This window comes from Bos grunniens, chromosome 24 (assembly GCF_055505025.1).
Source record: "Bos grunniens cultivar Pamir isolate PY7600 chromosome 24, Bosgru_T2T1.0, whole genome shotgun sequence".
NCBI lineage: Eukaryota > Metazoa > Chordata > Mammalia > Artiodactyla > Bovidae > Bos > Bos grunniens.
In genome coordinates this window covers 26270188-26289554 of record NC_141188.1, presented here as the reverse complement: position 1 = coordinate 26289554, position 19367 = coordinate 26270188, and the positions used below count along the sequence as shown (strand labels likewise).

Genomic DNA, 19367 nt, shown 5'->3' with positions numbered 1-19367 from the left:
CCAACAATGTCTTAAGAGTATACAACTTTTCCTGCTTACTGAAAAAGTACTTCCAACCTCTAATAAAGAGCCTCTTATACAGAGCCGCTTTAAGGTTTTAGCTCAAGGATGAAGAGAGAAAAGTTGGGGCAAGAAGTTCCTACTCTCTTAACTGCAGAAGAACCCAAACAAGGAAATGTCTAGGAACTGGGGCCCAAGGCATGACTGTTTTAGTAAGTTCTGGGTAGAAGAAAAAAGAAAATGCAAGGCATCAAGGCAAAAATCTAAAAGGCAGAGGCTGACGGGTAACTCCCAATATTCAATGACCCCCTTTCCTGCACTGTGCCCAATTAAGATTCCACTCGCCTTCCTGTCCACATAGCAGTATGTAAGTCTTGACCAATGAGATGTGAGTGCAAGGCAGTGTAGGATCGATGGTGAGACATACCCTTGGGCCCTTCCTTCTATCTGGGATGCAGACATGATGGCTAGAGCTCCAGCAGCCACTGAGAACCATGAAGTGAAAACTACCTACTGAGGATGACAGAGCAGAAAGCCATGAGAAGCCTGGGTTCTTGTCATTCTGCCCTGTCATTCTGGGCCATGTTTCTTCAGACTTTTGTTATTTGAGAAAGAAAGAAATCTCCATGTTGGATAAGCCATTATTGCTATTATTATTATTTTTGGTCCTGTTACATACAGTTAAAATGAACCTAAAGTGATGTACCTAGCCATGATAAGCTTCTGAAAATTTTTCTCTTGATCTTGTCTATTCTCCGTGGCTCCCTTCCTCTTAACAGACCAAAGAGTGGACCAAAATAAACAGGAAAAAATAAAAGTAGAATATCTTAATAAAGCTTTATGTTATTTATTTTTAAGTAATCTGAACCTTCATGAGCGTGCTCTCTCTCTTTAGGCATAACTAATTAAATTATTTTTAACTTGGGTCTGGTGCTTGATTGATTTTATGAGTCAGTGATCCAAGGTAAAAATGGATTCCTTATTACTTTATATGTTAACCTGAAACAAAGTGAAGGATTCATAAGATAAGCTACAGAGGATCAGGAATGACAATAAAATAGATATTAGGTCTTTGATTCTAGCCATCCCTTACTTGCCCACTCAAGGAAGAGAGTGGCATCTGCGTGGATGAATGTCCTGGAGTTATTCAAGCGAGTTTCCTCTGGCATTTCATTAACCTTTTTTTGAATGGATGACAAAGTCTCTTACAACCAATGCTTCCTAATTACCTACAAGATAACAGATATGTTTAAAAATAGCAAAGTAAATATTTACCCTTTTCCAGTTACTTTTAGGTATTTGAATCTAGTTTCCTGCTAGGAGGAAAATACTGTCAATTTGAACTAATTATCAAGAGCAAAGTTTCATTTCTAACATCTTAACATCTATTACTGAGAAAACTATCACTTTGCAGGGGGAGGGGAACTTACCGAGGAAATTTTTCTTTACTGAATGGAAAGAAACAACAGAACACAGCCTATTCAAAAATCTTCACAAGGATACACACATAAGCTCTGCTCACAATTCTATTCCTCTCTAAGCTATAATCAGACCTAATCATAATAACTTACTGTACATGTTACATATTAACCTAAATAACAGCTTCATAACTATGACTTCACATTGCATTTTAAATTCAATAACTTGATATTCATTAAACAACCATTAAGCCATCAAAGCTCAAGTGATATTTAAATATTTATTTCAAAGTAAGTTTAAGAATTAGCAGAATCAATTAAAATGACTTGCCTTATAGTATAAAGTAATTCATCCACAGAGCTAGAAAAGGGCTCAGGAAAACTGGGTTTTCCTCCTCCTCCTACCACTATGTACTACTCCTGCAATGGCATAAAAGGAAACTCACTGTCTGGGATTAAGAGACTATGGTTTCAAGTCAATCTTGGGGCTATTCTAGGAAAACAACAACTGTACCAAATTAGCAGTAGTAGTTTTGCAACACTACTTAAACGAAGCGGCTTGCTTTGCTTAGAAGTAAAACCCCTGATGCTCTGAAAAGATGAAACAATGGATAGTTAAATGGTGAGCTGGCTATCCAATCAGGTTCTTTCTTATTGTAAGAGTTGACTAGCTCCAAAGATGTATGGCATTCTAGGTGACAGAAGGCTAAAAATTTAATGACATACTACATGTAACATGTGAAGAAGGCATCTGAATTTCAGAATGAAAGAACGAGTAAGAAAGCAAAGAGAAAAAAAAGGCCTTTAAAAAATGAGTTTTAATTGCTAGAAATAATTTATTTAAAGATGGATAACTAATGAACCTAAGAATCATTATTTCATCATGATCTTACTAGTCTCTATTTTTCCTACTGCTAATTTTAGGACCTACCACCTTAGTCTGTGTATCTCAACTGAATCAAAAGTTAAATTCTGTTAGACTTGCAGAGGCCATAGACAGCTTTAGTAATCTACTTTGGACCTTAAAAATTTTAACATTGAGATTTATTCATTCATTCATTAAATTCTTACTGAATGCCTCCTACATACCAGGAAGTGTGCTAGGAGCTGGGAAATCATGATAATTTATTAAATTTTTTATCCTTTTAATGAAATTTGGGTAAATGTTCTTATGAAACTGGGAATAGGGGGTGGAGGTTTGAGATGTGGGGAAACAACTTCATGTGGAAATGTCATCTAAAGAAGAATTAATCCCATGAGATTTAAAAAATATTTTAGCAAGCATTTTATATTTTATCAAGTATGACAAAATAATACGTAAACAATAAAGAGTTATTTTTCAAGTTGCATATAATAGCTGGTTTTTTTAAGATTGATAGTCCTGCTAAAGACAAGAAGGAGTTTATGAGTCTTCCTAGAACTGGAGCTTTTTTAGTGAAAAGACAGATACCTCAGGAATCTCAGACAAAAATAAATGAGTTTACAAGCTGGTCGACTAGAACTTGGTATTTCAATAAGGAAGCCAAATGAGGTAAAGAGACTAAAATACTCTCTTTAAACTATGATACAGTCAATCGCAATGATCAAACCAGTTTTCCTTTTACAGATGAACTGAGCATCTCAAGATTCTTTTTTTCTTATCACATGGATACTCCCTTAAGACTTTCAAAATCGACATCTTATTTGAAAAGCAAGAGCATTTAAAATAAGGAGCCATGTCCAAATCTCATCTTACGAGTCTAAATGTTGATAACCATCCACCGTCCTCCACAAGATCCTGTTATGCATGGCCAACTCAAATACATGATAACTAGAGGAAAATGACAGTATATAAAAGAATATTCAAGAGACTTTCTTCAAAACCTACCTTGTGTATAACACACTAGGCACCTCTTTCCTGCTAACAGTTATTCAACTACAGATTCTCAGAAAATCATCTTCAATCCAATAAAAGCATTGATGAGTGCCTACTAAAAATTTCAAAGATAACACTTGAATCTAAAAACACCTGTGACACTTTCAACAGCCACGTGGAGCCTCTCGGCCATCTGAGTGGCCACAGTTGTTTCTGCTCCATCAGCTCTCCAGGCACTTGAACGGTACAGTTAAGAGAAGGAGCTCCGCAGAAAGCAAATACCAAAGCCCCCAGCATGCCACACACGTGGGGCTTGGAATCAACTCTGCTTCCTCCTCATGGTGGAGAGAGAGAAAGTGCAGCTATCCACCCAACGCAGCTGCCTCCAATGCCTACCATCTTTATTTCTCTCTCCCTGGCAGTTCATGCAGCCTATGTCATCTTCTTTCTTTCAGCAAGCAGGACCATACACTCATCTTTCCTGCTCTAGACCAGCATTCGTTGAACTAGGGTACGTGTCTGAAGCAAAGCCAACACTTCGCAAGGGCTTCATCATCACAACTATGTGTTGTGCTTAGTCAGTCAGTTATGTCCAACTCTTTGCAACCCCATGGACTGTAGCCCACCGGGCTCCTCTGTCCATGGGATTCTCCAGGCAAGTATACTGGAGTGTGTTGCCATGCCCTTCTCCAGGGGATCTTCCCAACCCAGAGATCGAACCCAGGTCTCCTGCATTACAGGTGGATTCTTTACCGTCTGAGTCACCATTGAAGTGAGTCAATTTCCAAGTCCCCAACTTTCAAATACTCTCCTGTCTAAAAACTGATTGCCTGAAACTGTAACTGTGATGGAAGAACATCCCTCCTACAATGAATGGCAGCTGTCCTTTATTACCTCCCCCTCCCAAAGGTCCTTCTCCCACTTTACAAAAGCAGTCCTCTGGATCAACTTCACCAGATCTTTCTAATCTGCATTACCCCAGGGTGTAAAGATCCCAGGGAATGGGGCGACTAACAAAAGAACAAATGAAAATGCTGATCCCTGCTGAGGAGTGCAAGTCTCCAGCATTTGAGTATCTCCTTTCCTAACACAGGTAATTTCCACTTCTTTGTTTTAAACAACCTGAAATATTTAAATAAAAAGGGCCTGTGGCCAAATGAAATACGAAATACTAGTTTTTGATTTATATTCTTTTTTTGGTACAGAAAGTAAGGCAGTGATCGATAAGACACTGCTTTGGGAAAGATCTCTGGTGTTCTCTTTATTTACTGCAAGTAATAAACCCTTCCTTCTAACAGAAAAAAAAAAAAAAAAAACTATATTCCATTGGAGTAAAATTCTGTAGGAGAAAGGAAATGGAAATATGAATTTAAGGAGAAAAAAGGAAAGACATAAAAATTTTAACTGTTAAGAACTTATTCGTGCATTTCAAAAATGAATAACGTTGACAATCAAACATGAAGTGAAGTGAAAGTCACTCAGTCGTGTCTGACTCTTTGCAACCCAAATTCTCCAGGCCAGAATACTGGAGTGGGTAGCCTTTCTCTTCCCCAGGAGATCTTCCCAACCCAGAGATTGAACTCAGGTCTCCCGCGTTGCAGATGGATTTGGTGGCTCAGAGGGTAAAGCGTTTGCCTGCAATGCGTGAGACCCGGGTTTGATCCCGGGGTTGGGAAGATCCCCTGGAAAAGGAAATGGCAACCCACTCTGGTACTCTTGCCTGGAAAATCCTATGGAAGGAGGAGCCTGGTAGGCTACAGTCCATTGGGTAGCAGAGAGTCAAACACGACTGAGTGACTTCACTTTCTTTACCAGCTGAGCCACAAGGGAAGCCCAAGAACACTGGAGTGGGTAGCCTATGCCTTCTGCAGGAGATCTTCCGGACCCAGGAATTGAACCAGGGTCTCCTGTGTTACAGGCAGATTCTTTACCAACTGAGCTATAAGAGAAGTTATGAGGGAATCAAATATAGATTCTACTAGAGTTTTTTAAACAATGCAATAACTTGAAAAGTCAACGTTGATGGTATGATGAAAAATAACATCCTCTACAACTATTTAAATTTAAGATGAAAAGTTTTAGCAATTAACTTGAAATGTGCTTAGAGTACAGGCTTTTACAGAATCTTTCAGGTGCTGTAAGAGCAAAAAAGTTGGAAGAGTATGGCTGGAGAACAGCTCTTCAGAGCCCTTCCAAGAAAAAATACTGAAGAGACAGAGAAAAAAGAAAAATTTCCCCACCTACCTGGCCCTAAGTGTGGACGGGCTGATGATGGGTGAGGATTATTCTCTCCACCCTCTCGGTCATAAAGACATTTGTTGAACCTGGTTCTACAGCCAACAGTTTCCAAGACTGATGATGAGGTTAAATATCTGATTTTAACTGCGTTGCAGAACGGCGTGAGATTCTGGCTGAAGAGATGTCTTTCTTAAGGAGAACCTCTACTTTTCTTTTAGTCTCCAGAAAGACTCATGAGGCCATACTGTGGTGGTGGTGGTGGTTTAGTCGCTAAGTCATGTCCGACTCTAGTGATCCCACAGACTATAGCCCGCCAGGCTCCTCTGTCCATGGGACTTCCCAGGCAAAAAAGACTCACTAATTTTGTATTTATCTTAAACGATGACAAATTTCACCACTGGGAGTGGAACAGTGAATGTGTCTGGCAATTCATGAGTGACATGCAGGAGGCAAAGAACTGGAAAGCTCTTACTGTGTAGTTAGTATGTTAAATGTGGCAAACGTCCTAAAGTGCTCTCAACAGGCGTGTCTACATACCCTTGGCCCTCAGACTCTACTTTTTGCCTTCTTTCTCTGATTCTTTACTTTCTTCTCTGCCCCTTACCGCTTTTCAGCCACTCTTTTGGGAAGCAGAAAATCGTCTAAATATGATGGATGAGGCCAGCACTTAATTCGATGTCTACTCTGTTCTAAAAATATTGACTTTCCGGTCCTCCACCTCTCAAGAGAGACGGTGGGGCTCTTTAGACCAGACGTTAGATCTACTCTAAATCTACTCCTGTTTAGTATAAGGAGGTAGTACAGTTTAAGATAAAAGGTCTGTCTTCAGAGTTGGAAAGTCGGCTAAAAATCACAATCCATCATTTACTAGGTATGTTGCTCAATTTCTCCAAACCTCAGGTTCCCAAAGTCCTTAAAATGGAGTGCTAAGGATTTGAGACAAGATACATCAAGCACTTAGAAACCGACCAGCACATAGTAGGCATCCAATAATCAACAGTTCTGAAATTAGATGTTTGATTTTTTTTTTAAATGATTGCTTACAATCAGCCAATAGTTTCCTCTTGGCATAATGTCAACTACTGCCATGTTTTTCCATTCCTTTCTAACCTCTCTGAAAACAAGTGATTTGGAAAATGACTACCTTTCATGTCTAAGTATAGGGTGTATGTATGTGTGTGTGTGTATAAAATGTACCTGCAGCACTAAAGCTGGCAAAAGGACATACACAGGAATGAGGGCTGCACAAATTTCACATACAGCATGGCAGCATGTCCTTAACGTGTTCTGCGCACTGCTGTGACACATTTAAAAAAATAAACATGGAATCTATGACCAACTCTTTTAAAGTCTATCCAAATTTAATTGGTAATCTAACACTTTCCGCCCTTCAAATTAGCAAAGTTTATTGGTTCTAGTTGTTTGTAAAATACTTATTATTTTAAGGTTGTAGGGAAACTGCTACTCCCATGATTCTCCCTTGAGCATGAGTATAACCTTTAGTCTCTGAAGCAATTTGGCAATGTGTAACAAGGACTTAAAAAGGATTTACATGCTTATTCAGCAGGGGAGGAATATATCCTAATCCAAACAAATAGATTTATGTATAAGAGTATTCATTACATCACAACTTAAAATTCATAAAATGAAGCAGCTTTGGTGTCCACTTTGACTTTTCACTTTCATGCATTGGAGAAGGAAATGGCAACCCACTCCAGTGTTCTTGCCTGGAGAATCCCAGGGACAGGGGAGCCTGGTGGGCTGCCGTCCACGGGGTCGCACAGAGTCAGACACGACTAAAGCGACTTAGCAGCAGCAGGGGACTCGATATATAGTACAGCCATCATCCCATGAAACAGCATGCAGCTTAAAAAAAAATTTTTTTTTAAATAAGATGAGATTAAGTGAAAGGACCAAAGTATAAAGCAGTATTTGGCTATGATTCCAAATTTGTATATGCCACTGTGATCCTCAAGCAGTAATAACAGAAACTTTACAATACAGAATTGGAATTACACACAGTGATCAAAATCCATTCCACAGCTTGAAAGGACACACTGTTAAGACTTGCTACCCACGTCCTAATTTGAAAAAGAAGTGTGGGATGAGTACACTGCTGATTCAGATCCTTTTTATGAATGGCAGGGAGAGGTAAGTGGATTGTAAAGCTGAAAGTTATGTCTGCAACTGACATTCAGCCTCTTAAAATTTTGTTTAATGAAACTTTTGGGTGACTTTTACACCACACACATCCATGTTCACCATCTAGCTAGTAAGTTTTGGTGATGTGAACAGAGATGAGAGATAGGAAAAAGTGAGGAATTCTATAACCTTTCAGTATACACAATTGCATACAATGTAAGAATAAATGAAACTCAGAGTACACACACACTCTCTCTCTGATTCAGACCTGCAGACATATTTAAAGCACTCCCACTCCAAGCAGAAATGCCTCAAACATACCACCTGACCGTCCCTGAACTCACCTGCCCTTCATCACTACTTTCCGAACTCTTAGCTTATTCCCAATGCCCACGACTACCACCACCAATTAAACAAAGCTAGTAAGCACGGGGAGACTGTTTTACAGTGATCCTGAACTCTCCTGCCTTTATTTTTCACATCAGTACTTCAAACGTCTAATCTAACTCCTCAGAAGAAAGGGAACAAAAATGCCTTTAGACACTTATAACGTCTCATGTTACACATGCCTGGACTCCAGAGAAAAAGGAGCAACCCAAGTCCTTTGAGCAGAAATGACACCTTTCTGCTCAGTGCTGATTTGGTGAGAGCACAGCTTTATACACTTGCCTGCCCGCCTGGGCCCAGGTGCTTCAAGCAGCCCCATAGCAGAGGCCAGCTTGTTTCTGCAAACAGTCTGAAACCGCACGAAGCCAAAATCAACAGAAGTTATTACGAAAACACAAAAGGCAAAACACACCTAAACTGCCACCTTGTCTGTCACAGCTCTCAAACCGAAAAGTATCTTAACAGTATGCACATCTATCTACCTGTTTGCAGATGTCAACCTGCAGAACAAACAGCTGGGAGACGTGGGGTTAGTCTCTGGTTGTCAATTTCAGGAAACACGAGCATGTCTTAGTTTTGAGCTCAGGTTCCAGGTCAATACAGGTTTTCGGGACTTCAGTTTTTTTTCCAGGCTGGAAATGCACTAAGCTAATAATTAACCTTAAGCATACCATCACCTCTACTAAAAACATTTGCTACACAGCTCTAAATTACTTTCAGTTGACTTAAACAAAACAGACAAGCTGTAATAAAAGGTCTCTGAGAAATGTGATCTCTTTCATTGGTCACCCAGGACCTTTCCCCCTAAAATCTGCTCCTTCTTGGGGAGGGGAGGGGGAGAGTTGCCAAAATAAAGATGCCACCCAAAGCACAATTATTTTGTGAGAAAGTTACCTAAGCTAACTCTTCAGGGTTTCTCAGGTTGAGTAATTCTTGCAGGCGGGTAGGGAGGGACAGCTCGCCTCCAAGATTACTATCTGCAGAGGTTTCCCTAATGTTGATTTTTTTTTTTTTTTTTTTTTTTTGGCGTCCTTTTTAATTATCCTGCAAGGGCTCTGATTTTCACATCTCTAGCTGCTGCTGGGGGGAGTTGAGAGCGACGCGCCAGGGCTGCGGCAGCCGCTCGGGCCAAGTCCAACGCCGGGGGGGCGGGCAGCCCACTCCCCACCGGGTCCCACCCTCCCCGGCACAGGCGCGCACAGCCCAGCCAAGACTGCGGCTCGCGGGCGGGGACTCACCGCTGTCCAGCCGCGCAATCTGGGGCAGTCGGTAAGTGCTGACCAGCAGGTCGAGCGGAACGGCCACCGAGCTCCACTTCACATCCTTGAGGCTGCAGCCCAGCGAGGGCGCCGGGTCCATCTTCCCCGCCTCCTCCGGCCCCGCGCTCCCGCCGCCGGCACCACCCCGCGCCTCGGCGGCCGCCGCTGCTCGCGCTCGCGGAGCTGGGACGCGCGAGGGGCGCCCGGCACTCCCGCCGCGGGCAGTCCGGGGGCGCGGCGGCGGCTGCGGCAGCCGGGAGCGAGGGAGGGACGGAGGGGGCCCGCGGCCGGCTCAGCTGCCGCTGCGGGGCATGGCTGGGGCGCCCCGCGTGCCCTCAAGCCCGGAGAGGACTCGCAGCAGCCCCGCGGCGGCCGGGGTGGCTGCAGCGGCTCCCGCTCCGCCTCCTCCTCTGGCCCCGGGTCTGCAGCTGCGGCGGCCGCCCGCTCGCCTCCTCCTCCTCTCACCCCTCCTTCCCTCCGCCTGGAGCGTGTGAGGAGGAGCCGCGGGTCTGAGAAACGCCATAGCAGCGCTCCCAGCACTGACTAATCAACAAGGTGCGAGCAACGCCTGCGCAGCTCGGAGAGACCCCGCCTCCGCCTCCCCGGCGCCGCCCGCTCCGCCCCGCCTCCCGCTCGGCCTCCCCCGCCCCCCGCAGCCGGGCGGGCTCGGCTAGGCGGCGGCTCCCGGATCCAGCGGGCGTCTGGGCGCGCTCCGCAAGCTTTAGCTCTCGCTCCCCCGTCCGACCGCTCCGGCGCCTTGCAGCCTCGCCCGGCGCCGCCGCGCGCCCGCATTCCTTCGCTTTCCCGGGGCCTGCCCGGAGGGCGCCCCGGAGGAACACGGCGAGCTCGGGAATCTCACTCGTCTTGCAGATGTAACTCCCTCTCCGGTCCACCCCCACCGTGGCGCTGGAGTTGCTGTTATAGGCGCAAGAGATCTGTGTGGTGCCCATCTCTTGAGAGTGCCACCGCTGGGAAAAGCATCCATCCCCTGGCGTGCCTCCCGCCACCCCGCCCCGACAGCCCTAAAACTCTCCAGAAACGCAGCCGGAAGTTACCCCCTTGAGTCTAGACTCAAGTTTTAAGATTATTTTACACCAGACTCTGGCTACAAGGCAGAATGAAAAAGGCCTAATCACCGAGAAACAGAAAGGTAACGAATTATCAGTACCCACATAAGGGAAGATGACTGTCAGGTTGGCACCTTCATTGTACCGACAAGCTGCTGGAGACAGCGGAGGTTGAGACCAACAGCCACAGACATGCCAATTTACTGGGAGGTGACGGGAACCAGCTGTTGTCACATGCTTTTCTCACTCATTTCTCTCCCAGGGTTGGAATAATCCTCGTTTTCTAGATATACGTACCAAGACATTTGGTAAATTGGCAAGATTGTGCACTTGTAGATGGATATGCCTGGATTCAAGCCCACAGTCCACTTTCTGTGATAAACACTCTGTTTTCCCCAATATTGACTGTGGCCTACTCCCTGCAGACAGAGCTCAGAGGTGGCTGTAAGATTCCTGTTTCTTTAAGCACATCCTAACTTTTAATTGCTACTTTTTTTTTTTTTAATATTATTTTACACCAGCAAAATAATGGCTTCCCAGGTGACGCTAGTGGTAAAGAACCTGCCTGCTAATGCAGGAGACGTAAGAGGCCTGGGTTGGGAAGATTCTTGGAGAAGAAAATGGCAACTCACTCCAGTATTCTGGCCTGGAGAATCTCATGGACAGAGGAGCCTGGCGGGCTACAGTCCATAGGTTGCAAAGAGTGGGACACCATTGAAGCGACTTAGCACACAGCACACACACCAGCAGAGGTGAGTGGTGGCCAGGTGAAAGGGTTACATAGATCAGTTCTTTATATTTTTCATTACGTATTCAGTGTACAGTGCATGGAAGACAAAACAAACACCTGCTTCACCTGCCCAGGGGGACTTGGAAACAACCACTGCCTTTCAGATGGCTGGCTTAGGTCTGTGCCAATGAATAAACCTCTCCATAGCAATTACAGAAGAGAAGGCAGTGGCATCCCACTCCAGTACTCTTGCCTGGAAAATCCCATGGATGGAGGAGCCTGGTAGGCTGCAGTCCATGGGGTCTCTAAGAGTCGGACATGACTGAGCGACTTCACTTTCACTTTTCACTTTCATGCATTAGAGAAGGAAATGGCAACCCACTCCAGTGTTCTTGCCTGAAGAATCCCAGAGACAGGGGAGCCCGGTGGGCTGCCATCTATGGGGTCACACAGAGTCGGACAGGACTGAAGCGACTTAGCAGCAGTAGCAGCAGCAATTACAGAAAAACCCTGGAGATGCTTCTCACACTTTCCCTGTCCTCCCCCTTGGAAGCACTGACAATGATTTTCACAAAATATTCTGCTGAAAGTTTTCAGCTTTGTGTCACTGATGTGAAGTTTTCGGGAAAGTCTTGGAAAAAAAGGTGGGGGGAGGAGTTTTTAGTCTGTTTTACTCCAAATCCCTCGTGACTCCGATGGAAAAGAATCCGCCTCCAATGCAGGTGATCACTGTTCAGATCGCTGGGTCAGAATCTTCCCTGGAGAAGAAAATGGCAACCCACTCCAGTATTCTTGCCTGGAGAATTCCACAAATAGAGGAGCCTGACGGGTTATAGTCCAGGGGGTGGTGAAGAGGCGAACAACTGAGAGACTAACATTTTCACTCGGAATCAGAGGTCCATAAAGTTCGAAGTTTTGCTCACAGAAAGAAGAATTTTTAAAAATTAAAAGGAACCAATTTTCCAGTAGTCATGTATGGATGTGAGATGTATGGATGTAAGAGTTAGACTATAAAGAAAGCCGAGTGCCGAAGAATTGATGCTTTTGAACTATGGTGTTGGAGAAGACTCTTGAGAGTCCCTTGGACTGCAAGGAGATCCAACCAGTCAATCCTAAAGGAAATCAGTCCTGAATATTCATTGGAAGGACTGATGTTGAAGCTGAAACTCCAATACTTTGGCCACCTGATGCAAAGAGCTGACTCATTTGAAAAGACCCTGATGCTGGAAAAGATTGAAGGTGGGAGGAGAAGGGGATGACAGAGGATGAGATGGTTGGATGGCATCACTGACTCAATGGACATGAGTTTGAGTAAACTCTGGGAGTTGGTGATGACAGGGAGGTCTGGCGTGCTGCAGTCCATGGGGTTGCAAAGAGTCAGATATGACTGAGCGACTGAACTGAACTGAACTGAAAAGCAATCAAATGCCAGCTATTTTTTTCTATTTAAGTAATTGATCATTTTTGAAAATTAAGCTCAGACTCCAAAAATGATACAAGAAACATTTAAGAATGGATAGGGTCAGGGGTCCTTCAGGCAGTTAGTAGATCCTTAAACCTTAAATGGTAGATTGATTTTTTTTTTTTTTAATAATTTTCTTCTACTATTACATCCTCTTTAAAAGCTTCAGGGAACAGTAGAAGTAGTTCTTTCCCATGAAAGCACTGGTAACTTATGACCTAAAGGCAAGATAAAAAGTAAAAAGATTAATGCAATCAACTTTTTTTTTAATCAATAGAGAACTTACATTAGATTTGCTCTTATTGCTGACCTTGCAGAAAAGTTTTCATTTCAACCTTGAGTATTAAAGGAAAGAAATTTTAATGAGCTCCAAAATCTTATATAATCTCCAGTCATGGCAGAACTGTTTCAGAAGGATTTTATTTGTAAGACAAAGAGAGTTTTGATTAAACTGTAGGGGAAAAAAATCAACTGAGAAGAGTACTCTTTCAGTCTGACTGAACTGCACTTCCAAACATGATATGAGGAGGTATGTTGTCTTAAGATTGTTGGGCCAGTGCAAACCATTCACATAAAAGTGTAACAACTGGGTACAGGGGCAGAACTTACAAGATTTTACAGTTTACAAAAAAGAAACACCCAAGAAAATTTTTCTGTAAAGCAAAATTCAATGTACTGGTCCCTCATTCCTGCCAAATACGTTTTAAATTGAGGTTTGTGGAAGGCAGCGTTTTATGGTGATTAAAAATATTGACTCCAATGCCAGATGGCATGGCTTTGATTAGTGACTCTGCTTCTATTCAGGAGCTGTTTCCTCTTCTGAAAAAATGGGGATGATTGCTATAGACTGAATGTTTGTGTTCTTCCCAAATTCTTATATTGAAACCTAATCCCCAGGTGGTGATTTGGGGAGATGATTAGATCATGAACAAGAAAACGGGCCCTAAGCAATTATCCTTCAATTAAAAAAATTAATAAACTTTAAAATATTTAAAAAGAAAGAATGGTTCTCACCAGACTCAGAATCTACAAATGCCTTGATCTTGGACTTTCCAGCCTCCAGAATTGTAAGAAATAAATTTCCGTTGTTTATAAACCCCCTAGTCTATGATAGTCTGTAATAACAGCCCAAATAGACTAAGATAAACATAATAGTTCTCATCGCATAGGGTTGATATGAAAATGTAATCCTTTAATATATATTGAGCATTTAGAATAGGGCCTGACACATAGGAGGGCTTCCCTGGTGGCTCAGCTGGTAAAGAATCTGCCTGCAAAGCAGGATACCCCAGTTGGATTCCTGGATCAGGAAGATCCACTGGAGAAGGAATTAGACTACCCACTCCAGTATTCTTGGGCTTCCCTGGTGGCTCAGATGGTAAAGAATCCGCCTGCAATGCGAGAGACCCAAGTTCCATCCCTGGGTGGGGAAGATCCCCTGGAGAAGGGAATACTGAAGCGGGACTACCCACTCCAGTATTCTGGCCTGGAGAATTCCATGGACTGTATAGTCCATGGGGTCACAAAGAGTCAAACACGACTGAGCGGTTTTCACTTCACTGACACATAGGAAGGGCTAAAAGAAGTATTGGGGTTTTTTCTTTTGTTTCCTTTAAAAAAAAAAAAAACTTTCTGACTACTTTTTAAAAACGTATTTATATTTATTTATTCACTTGGCTGTGCTAAGTCTTGGTTACTGCACTTGGGGTCTTCACTGCTGCATACAGGAGCTTAGTTGCGGCATGCAGGATCTTTGGTTTCTGCATGTGGGACCTAGTTCCCTGACTAGGGAGTGAGGCCAGGCCCCCTGCATTGGGCGCTCAGAGTCTTAACCACTGGACCAGCAGGGAAGTCCTGAAGTACTGGTTTTGAAGGGGCACAGTTTAGAGAAGAATGGAAGAGGCAAATGGAGCTGTGAGGAAGCGATTCGGTTTTGGAAGAACAGTTATATCTGGCAAGTAGTAGAGAGCATCAGTCCTCAAATGGAAAACCCAGGTGCCTGCTCCCACCTGTGGAACCTCCGTCCCTAAAGCTAGAGTCTGTGGGGTTAATTCCACAGTAAGCCAGTCCTGTCACCCAGCCAATCCAGGCAGTGGCTGTGACGACTCTTGATATGCTGATAAGCTCAGAAGTGAATCAGGCATATGATACTATATGACTCCTATGGGGGACGCTTCATGACTTCCTAACTGTGAAACTTCATTTTATACGTTCGTAATTCGTTAATTCTGTGCATTATCGGCTTTGCGAGATAAAAACATTACATGTTGGTTTTCTTCATATCAGAATGTCCTGGGTCACATAATAGGCTAGCAGTCAACTGTGATATTAAAGTTCATAGCCCTGGTGGTTTTCTAGGTCTCTAAGCTCTTTTCCCTGTCAACTACAGTCCATGCTGTTGCCTAAGTTAAGTCACTCCGTGCTTAAAACCTTGTACAGTGTCTTTATCCTCAGTGTCAGTGGAATAAAGTGTAAAGCCCTTTGTCTGTATAAAATGTTCTTCTTTTACATAATCTCACATAATCTCCTTTATGTGAATGGCTGTCCTCTCCAGCCTCATCTTGACTACCTGCTGACACCTTACAATCTGGTGGTAGTAGCAGATAGTACTAGTGCTTTCTTGTAGATGCCCAAATGTGCCATGCTAATACTGGGTTGGCCAAAACGTTTCATCGGGTTTTTCCATTACAACTTACGGGAAAACCCAAACAAACTTATTGGCCAACCCAATACATGCCCTTGAAGAGGCAGTCCTCTTGGCTTGGAATGCTTTTCTTCCTCTCTTTTCCATGAAATTCTGTTTCCTTCAAAGAGCTGACCCTCTCTTTCCCTTGTCACTATCATACCTGGCAATACTGCCCTTTTAATTGTGCTAATTGCTCTGTACTTTACTATCTGATTTTATGTTTGACTTTCCTACTAGACCATTATTACCCATGGTCACTGAAAGTGTCTTTTATTCACCTTTGTTTCTCCAGGTCTTGCTACCATGCCTGGAACATGGAAAGTGCTCATTTTGTGTTGGATTGAACCGAATCGTCCTTACTCTGTGTTATTTAGTGTGTGCACGCTCAGTCACTAAGTCATGTCCAACTTTTTTGAGACCCCATGGATGATAGCCCACCAGGCTCCTCTGTCCGTGGAACTTTCCAGGCGAGAATACTAGAGTTCTTGGGTTGCCATTTCCTCCTCCTTATTATTAAGTAGGATACCACATCTGGATTATGAATGATTGATATTCATCGGGTCTAGACATTTTTAAGATTTTTAAGGCTCTAATTCCATAACAACAATGGTTACTATTAGATTGGCCCCCAGTTCTTCTTACTCATCTGAAAATTTAAATTTTATTTATTGAAATCAAGTTCTGCAATTTTGTCACTGCACTGGAAATGTGCCTCTGGACCCATCAGTTACAACATATTAAAATTGTTAGTGTGTTATTAGTTTACTGTTTGTTACCTTGTCTGTAGTTTCCTTTGCCAGGATTTCACCCTCAGAAGAGCTTGTTTTACTACATTTGCATCATCCGCAGCTGGCACATAGTAAGTTCTCTACATGCAGGTAAATCAATCAAACTTCTTATCCTATCTGTCTATCAAGAGAATGCATAAATGGAAAAGCAAAGTACCATAAAGAAGCATATCCCATATGGGTACTTTCAGGAAGGATTTAAAAATATATTCAGAATTATACTTTGTCATCTCTTCCTTTCCTACTTTTGATACAGAGCGTGCCTTTCTTAAGTAGATCATTGACTAACATCTGTAGTACAGTGTCAATATAGGAATATTAAAGGAAAATATCCATATCAAGGAGAAATATTCCAAGTTGCAAACTGGATTTTGTGGGGCATGCTTGCTTTTCGAAAACATACACAACGTATTCCCATTGTAAAATACATAAAAATATGTATCACATTGCAACCCAGTATACACATACATGCATTATCAAAACAAAAGTTTTCCAAAATATTACTTTTTTGTGTGCTTCTAATGCATACTGAATCCTGATCTTTTAATCTGTTCTTTACTGTTTAATTTTTAGCAGTATTCATGATCCACGGATTTTATTTTACAGTTCATAACACAAGCCTAAGTGTTAAAACCACCCTTTTAAATAATAATTCTTTTGTGCATTGTTGTTGTTTAGTCATGTCTAACTCTTTGCAACCCCATGGACTATAGCCTGCCATGCTGCCCTGTCCATGTGATTTTTCAGGCAAGAATACTGGAGTGGGTTGCATTTCCTTCTTCAGGGGATCTTCCCAACCCAGAGATTGAACCCACATCTCCTGCTTTGGCAGGTGGTTCTTTACCACTGAGTCACCAAGGAAGCCCTTTTTTGTGCTTTAAGTATTTACAGTTTAGCAAAGCAGGGAACATTATGGCTAAAGTTGTAGGAGGTTATAAAATTTGAGAATTATAACAAATATAAAAAGCAAATGACAATATAATTATTGAATTTACCAAAATCATCATCGTGTGTGTGTGTGTGTGTGTGTGTAGGTGTAACTCTATAGGTTATGGGTTTGGGTTTGTGAAGAAGCAAGCTCTTTATAGATAGTATTTTTCCTCCCAAGCAAACACAAGATGTCAGTCTGAGAAGGTGCTGGTGATTCACGATGGTCCTGGCTCCTGTGTTCTTTGTAAATTACATGCAAGGCTTTCCAAAGGAGTGGTTAAGTGATTCATAGTTTAGCTCTATAGTTCTACAGTTTCAAGAAGAACTTTTCTAAAATAAAACACAATTACTAACTAATCACTAATTACTAATTTTAATGTATTAATAGTTTTTAGTCATACATTTTTGAAGTGACTTAGCATGCATGCATGCATGCATTGGAGAAGAAAATTGCAACCCACTCCAGTGTTCTTGCCTAGAGAATCCCAGGGACGGAGGAGCCTGGTGGGCTGCCGTCTATGGAATCACACAGAGTTGGACACGACTGAAGCGACTTATCAGTAGCAGCAGTCATACATTTAACATATTGGTTAAAGAAATGGCTTAGTTGACTATAACACTTGTGAAGTATTAACAGATAAGCTCAGATTCTTTCCACATAGAAAAGTGTATGTTTCATAACATAATTTATATTTTTCTTAGTAAATATATTTAATGCAACAAAGCACAGGCAGACAACATTTCATTTATATTGGTGCCCAAATAATAATTATTAATAAATATTTCTTAGTGCAGAAATCTTCACAGGATATAGGCAAGTTTGTTGTTGGTGTTCCAGTGATTTGAAGCTTGAAAGGAGTTTTAGTGTCAGAGGCAGTTCCACATTTAAGCCTCTCCCTTGAAAGATAATGAGATTTTAGCTCCCTGCTGACAAATCCTCTAAAGAGAGGCCATCAGATATGTTTCTCCCCTTCTCTGAAGTAAGCAGTGAAAAGAGAAAGACAGGGAGAATATGCTTATGTGGCACACCTGTCCTGGACCCCTGACCCCCTGGTCCAAACTGCGTGCCTCTTTCTTCCCTGACTGCTCTCACACTCAGGTTCCTGTTTATGGAGGCTGGAGTGTCACCTTCGTTTACTTAGAATTGAGATCATGCACAACTTCTCCAGTAAATACTCTGCTGCTGCTGCTGCTGCTGCTAAGTCGCTTCAGTCGTGTCCGACTCTGTGTGACCCCATAGACGGCAGCCTACCAGGCTCCCCCGTCCCTGGGATTCTCCAGGCAAGAACACTGGAGTGGGTTGCCATTTCCTTCTCTAATGCATGAAAGTGAAAAGTGAAAGTGAATTCGCTCAGTCGTGTCTGACTCTTTATGACCCCATGGACTGCAGCCTACCAGGCTTCTCTGTCCATGGGATTTTCCAGGAAAGAGTACTGGAGTGGGGTGCCATCGCCTTCTCTGAGTAAATACTCTACTCACTCCCAAATTCACTTCTTAAAGACTTTATGCCTTTCTCCCACCTCAGAGACAAATTTAAAATTCTCTAAAGTGGTATTTATATGTCTATGTCATAAAATTTTTTAAATATAGAACATACAGTTAAGAAACAGTGTAACCTACAATTCAATTGCTCCTTGGAAGAAAAGCTATGACAAACCTAGACAGTGTATTAAAAAACAAAGACATCACTTTGCTGACAAAGGTCTATATAGTTAAACCTATGGTTTTCCCAGTAGTCATGTACGGATGTGACAGTTGGACCATAAAGAAGGCTTAGCACTGAAGAATGGATGCTTTCAAATTGTGGTGCTGGAGAAGACTCTTGAGAGTCCCTTCAACTGCAAGGAGATCAAGCCAGTCAATCCTAAAGTAAATCAACCCTAAATATTCATTGAAAGGACTGATGCTGAGGCTGAAGCTCTAATACTTTGGCCACCTGATGTGAAGACCCAACTCATTGGAAAAGACCCTGATGCTAGGGAAGACTGAATGCAGAAGGAGAAGGGGGTGGCAGAAGATGAGATGGCTGGATGGCACCACCAACTCAATGGACATGAATTTGAGCAAACTCTGGGAGGTAGTGAGGGACAGAGGAGTCTGGTATACTGCAGTCCATGGGGTCACAAAGAGTCGAACAGGACTTAGTAACTGCATAACGACAATTTATCACTGTTCATATTTGGTGTATATTCTTTTACTTATATATATTTGTCTCTATTTAATTTGGATCAACCTGTAATATAATTTTGTAGTCTACCTTTATCATGGTACTCATTTTACCATGTTGATATGTATTCCAAAATGTGATTTGGAAATGTCATGTGTCACATATTTTTTTCAACATTGAGAGACTTTCTTTTTAGTTTTTATTGGAGTAGAGTTGATTTACAGTGTTGTGTTAGTTT

At 42.4% G+C, this 19367-nt stretch overlaps 1 protein-coding gene across 6 annotated transcripts in view; it reads right to left on the bottom strand.

Annotated features, from left to right (window-relative positions):
* Positions 1-9853, bottom strand: part of GAREM1 (GRB2 associated regulator of MAPK1 subtype 1) — a 233735-nt gene extending 223882 nt beyond the window's left edge. For 2 of the 6 annotated variants that reach the window (XM_086372852.1, XM_086372853.1), the window contains exon 1: positions 9279-9853. In XM_086372852.1, the coding sequence (XP_086228978.1) occupies positions 9279-9399 (121 nt within the window). In that variant the 5' untranslated portion in view covers positions 9400-9853. The remainder of the gene's footprint in view (positions 1-9278) is intronic. The other 4 variants (XM_086372856.1, XM_086372857.1, XM_086372854.1 and 1 more) reach the window with 3 other exon arrangements.
* Between the last annotated feature and the right edge of the window lie 9514 nt (positions 9854-19367).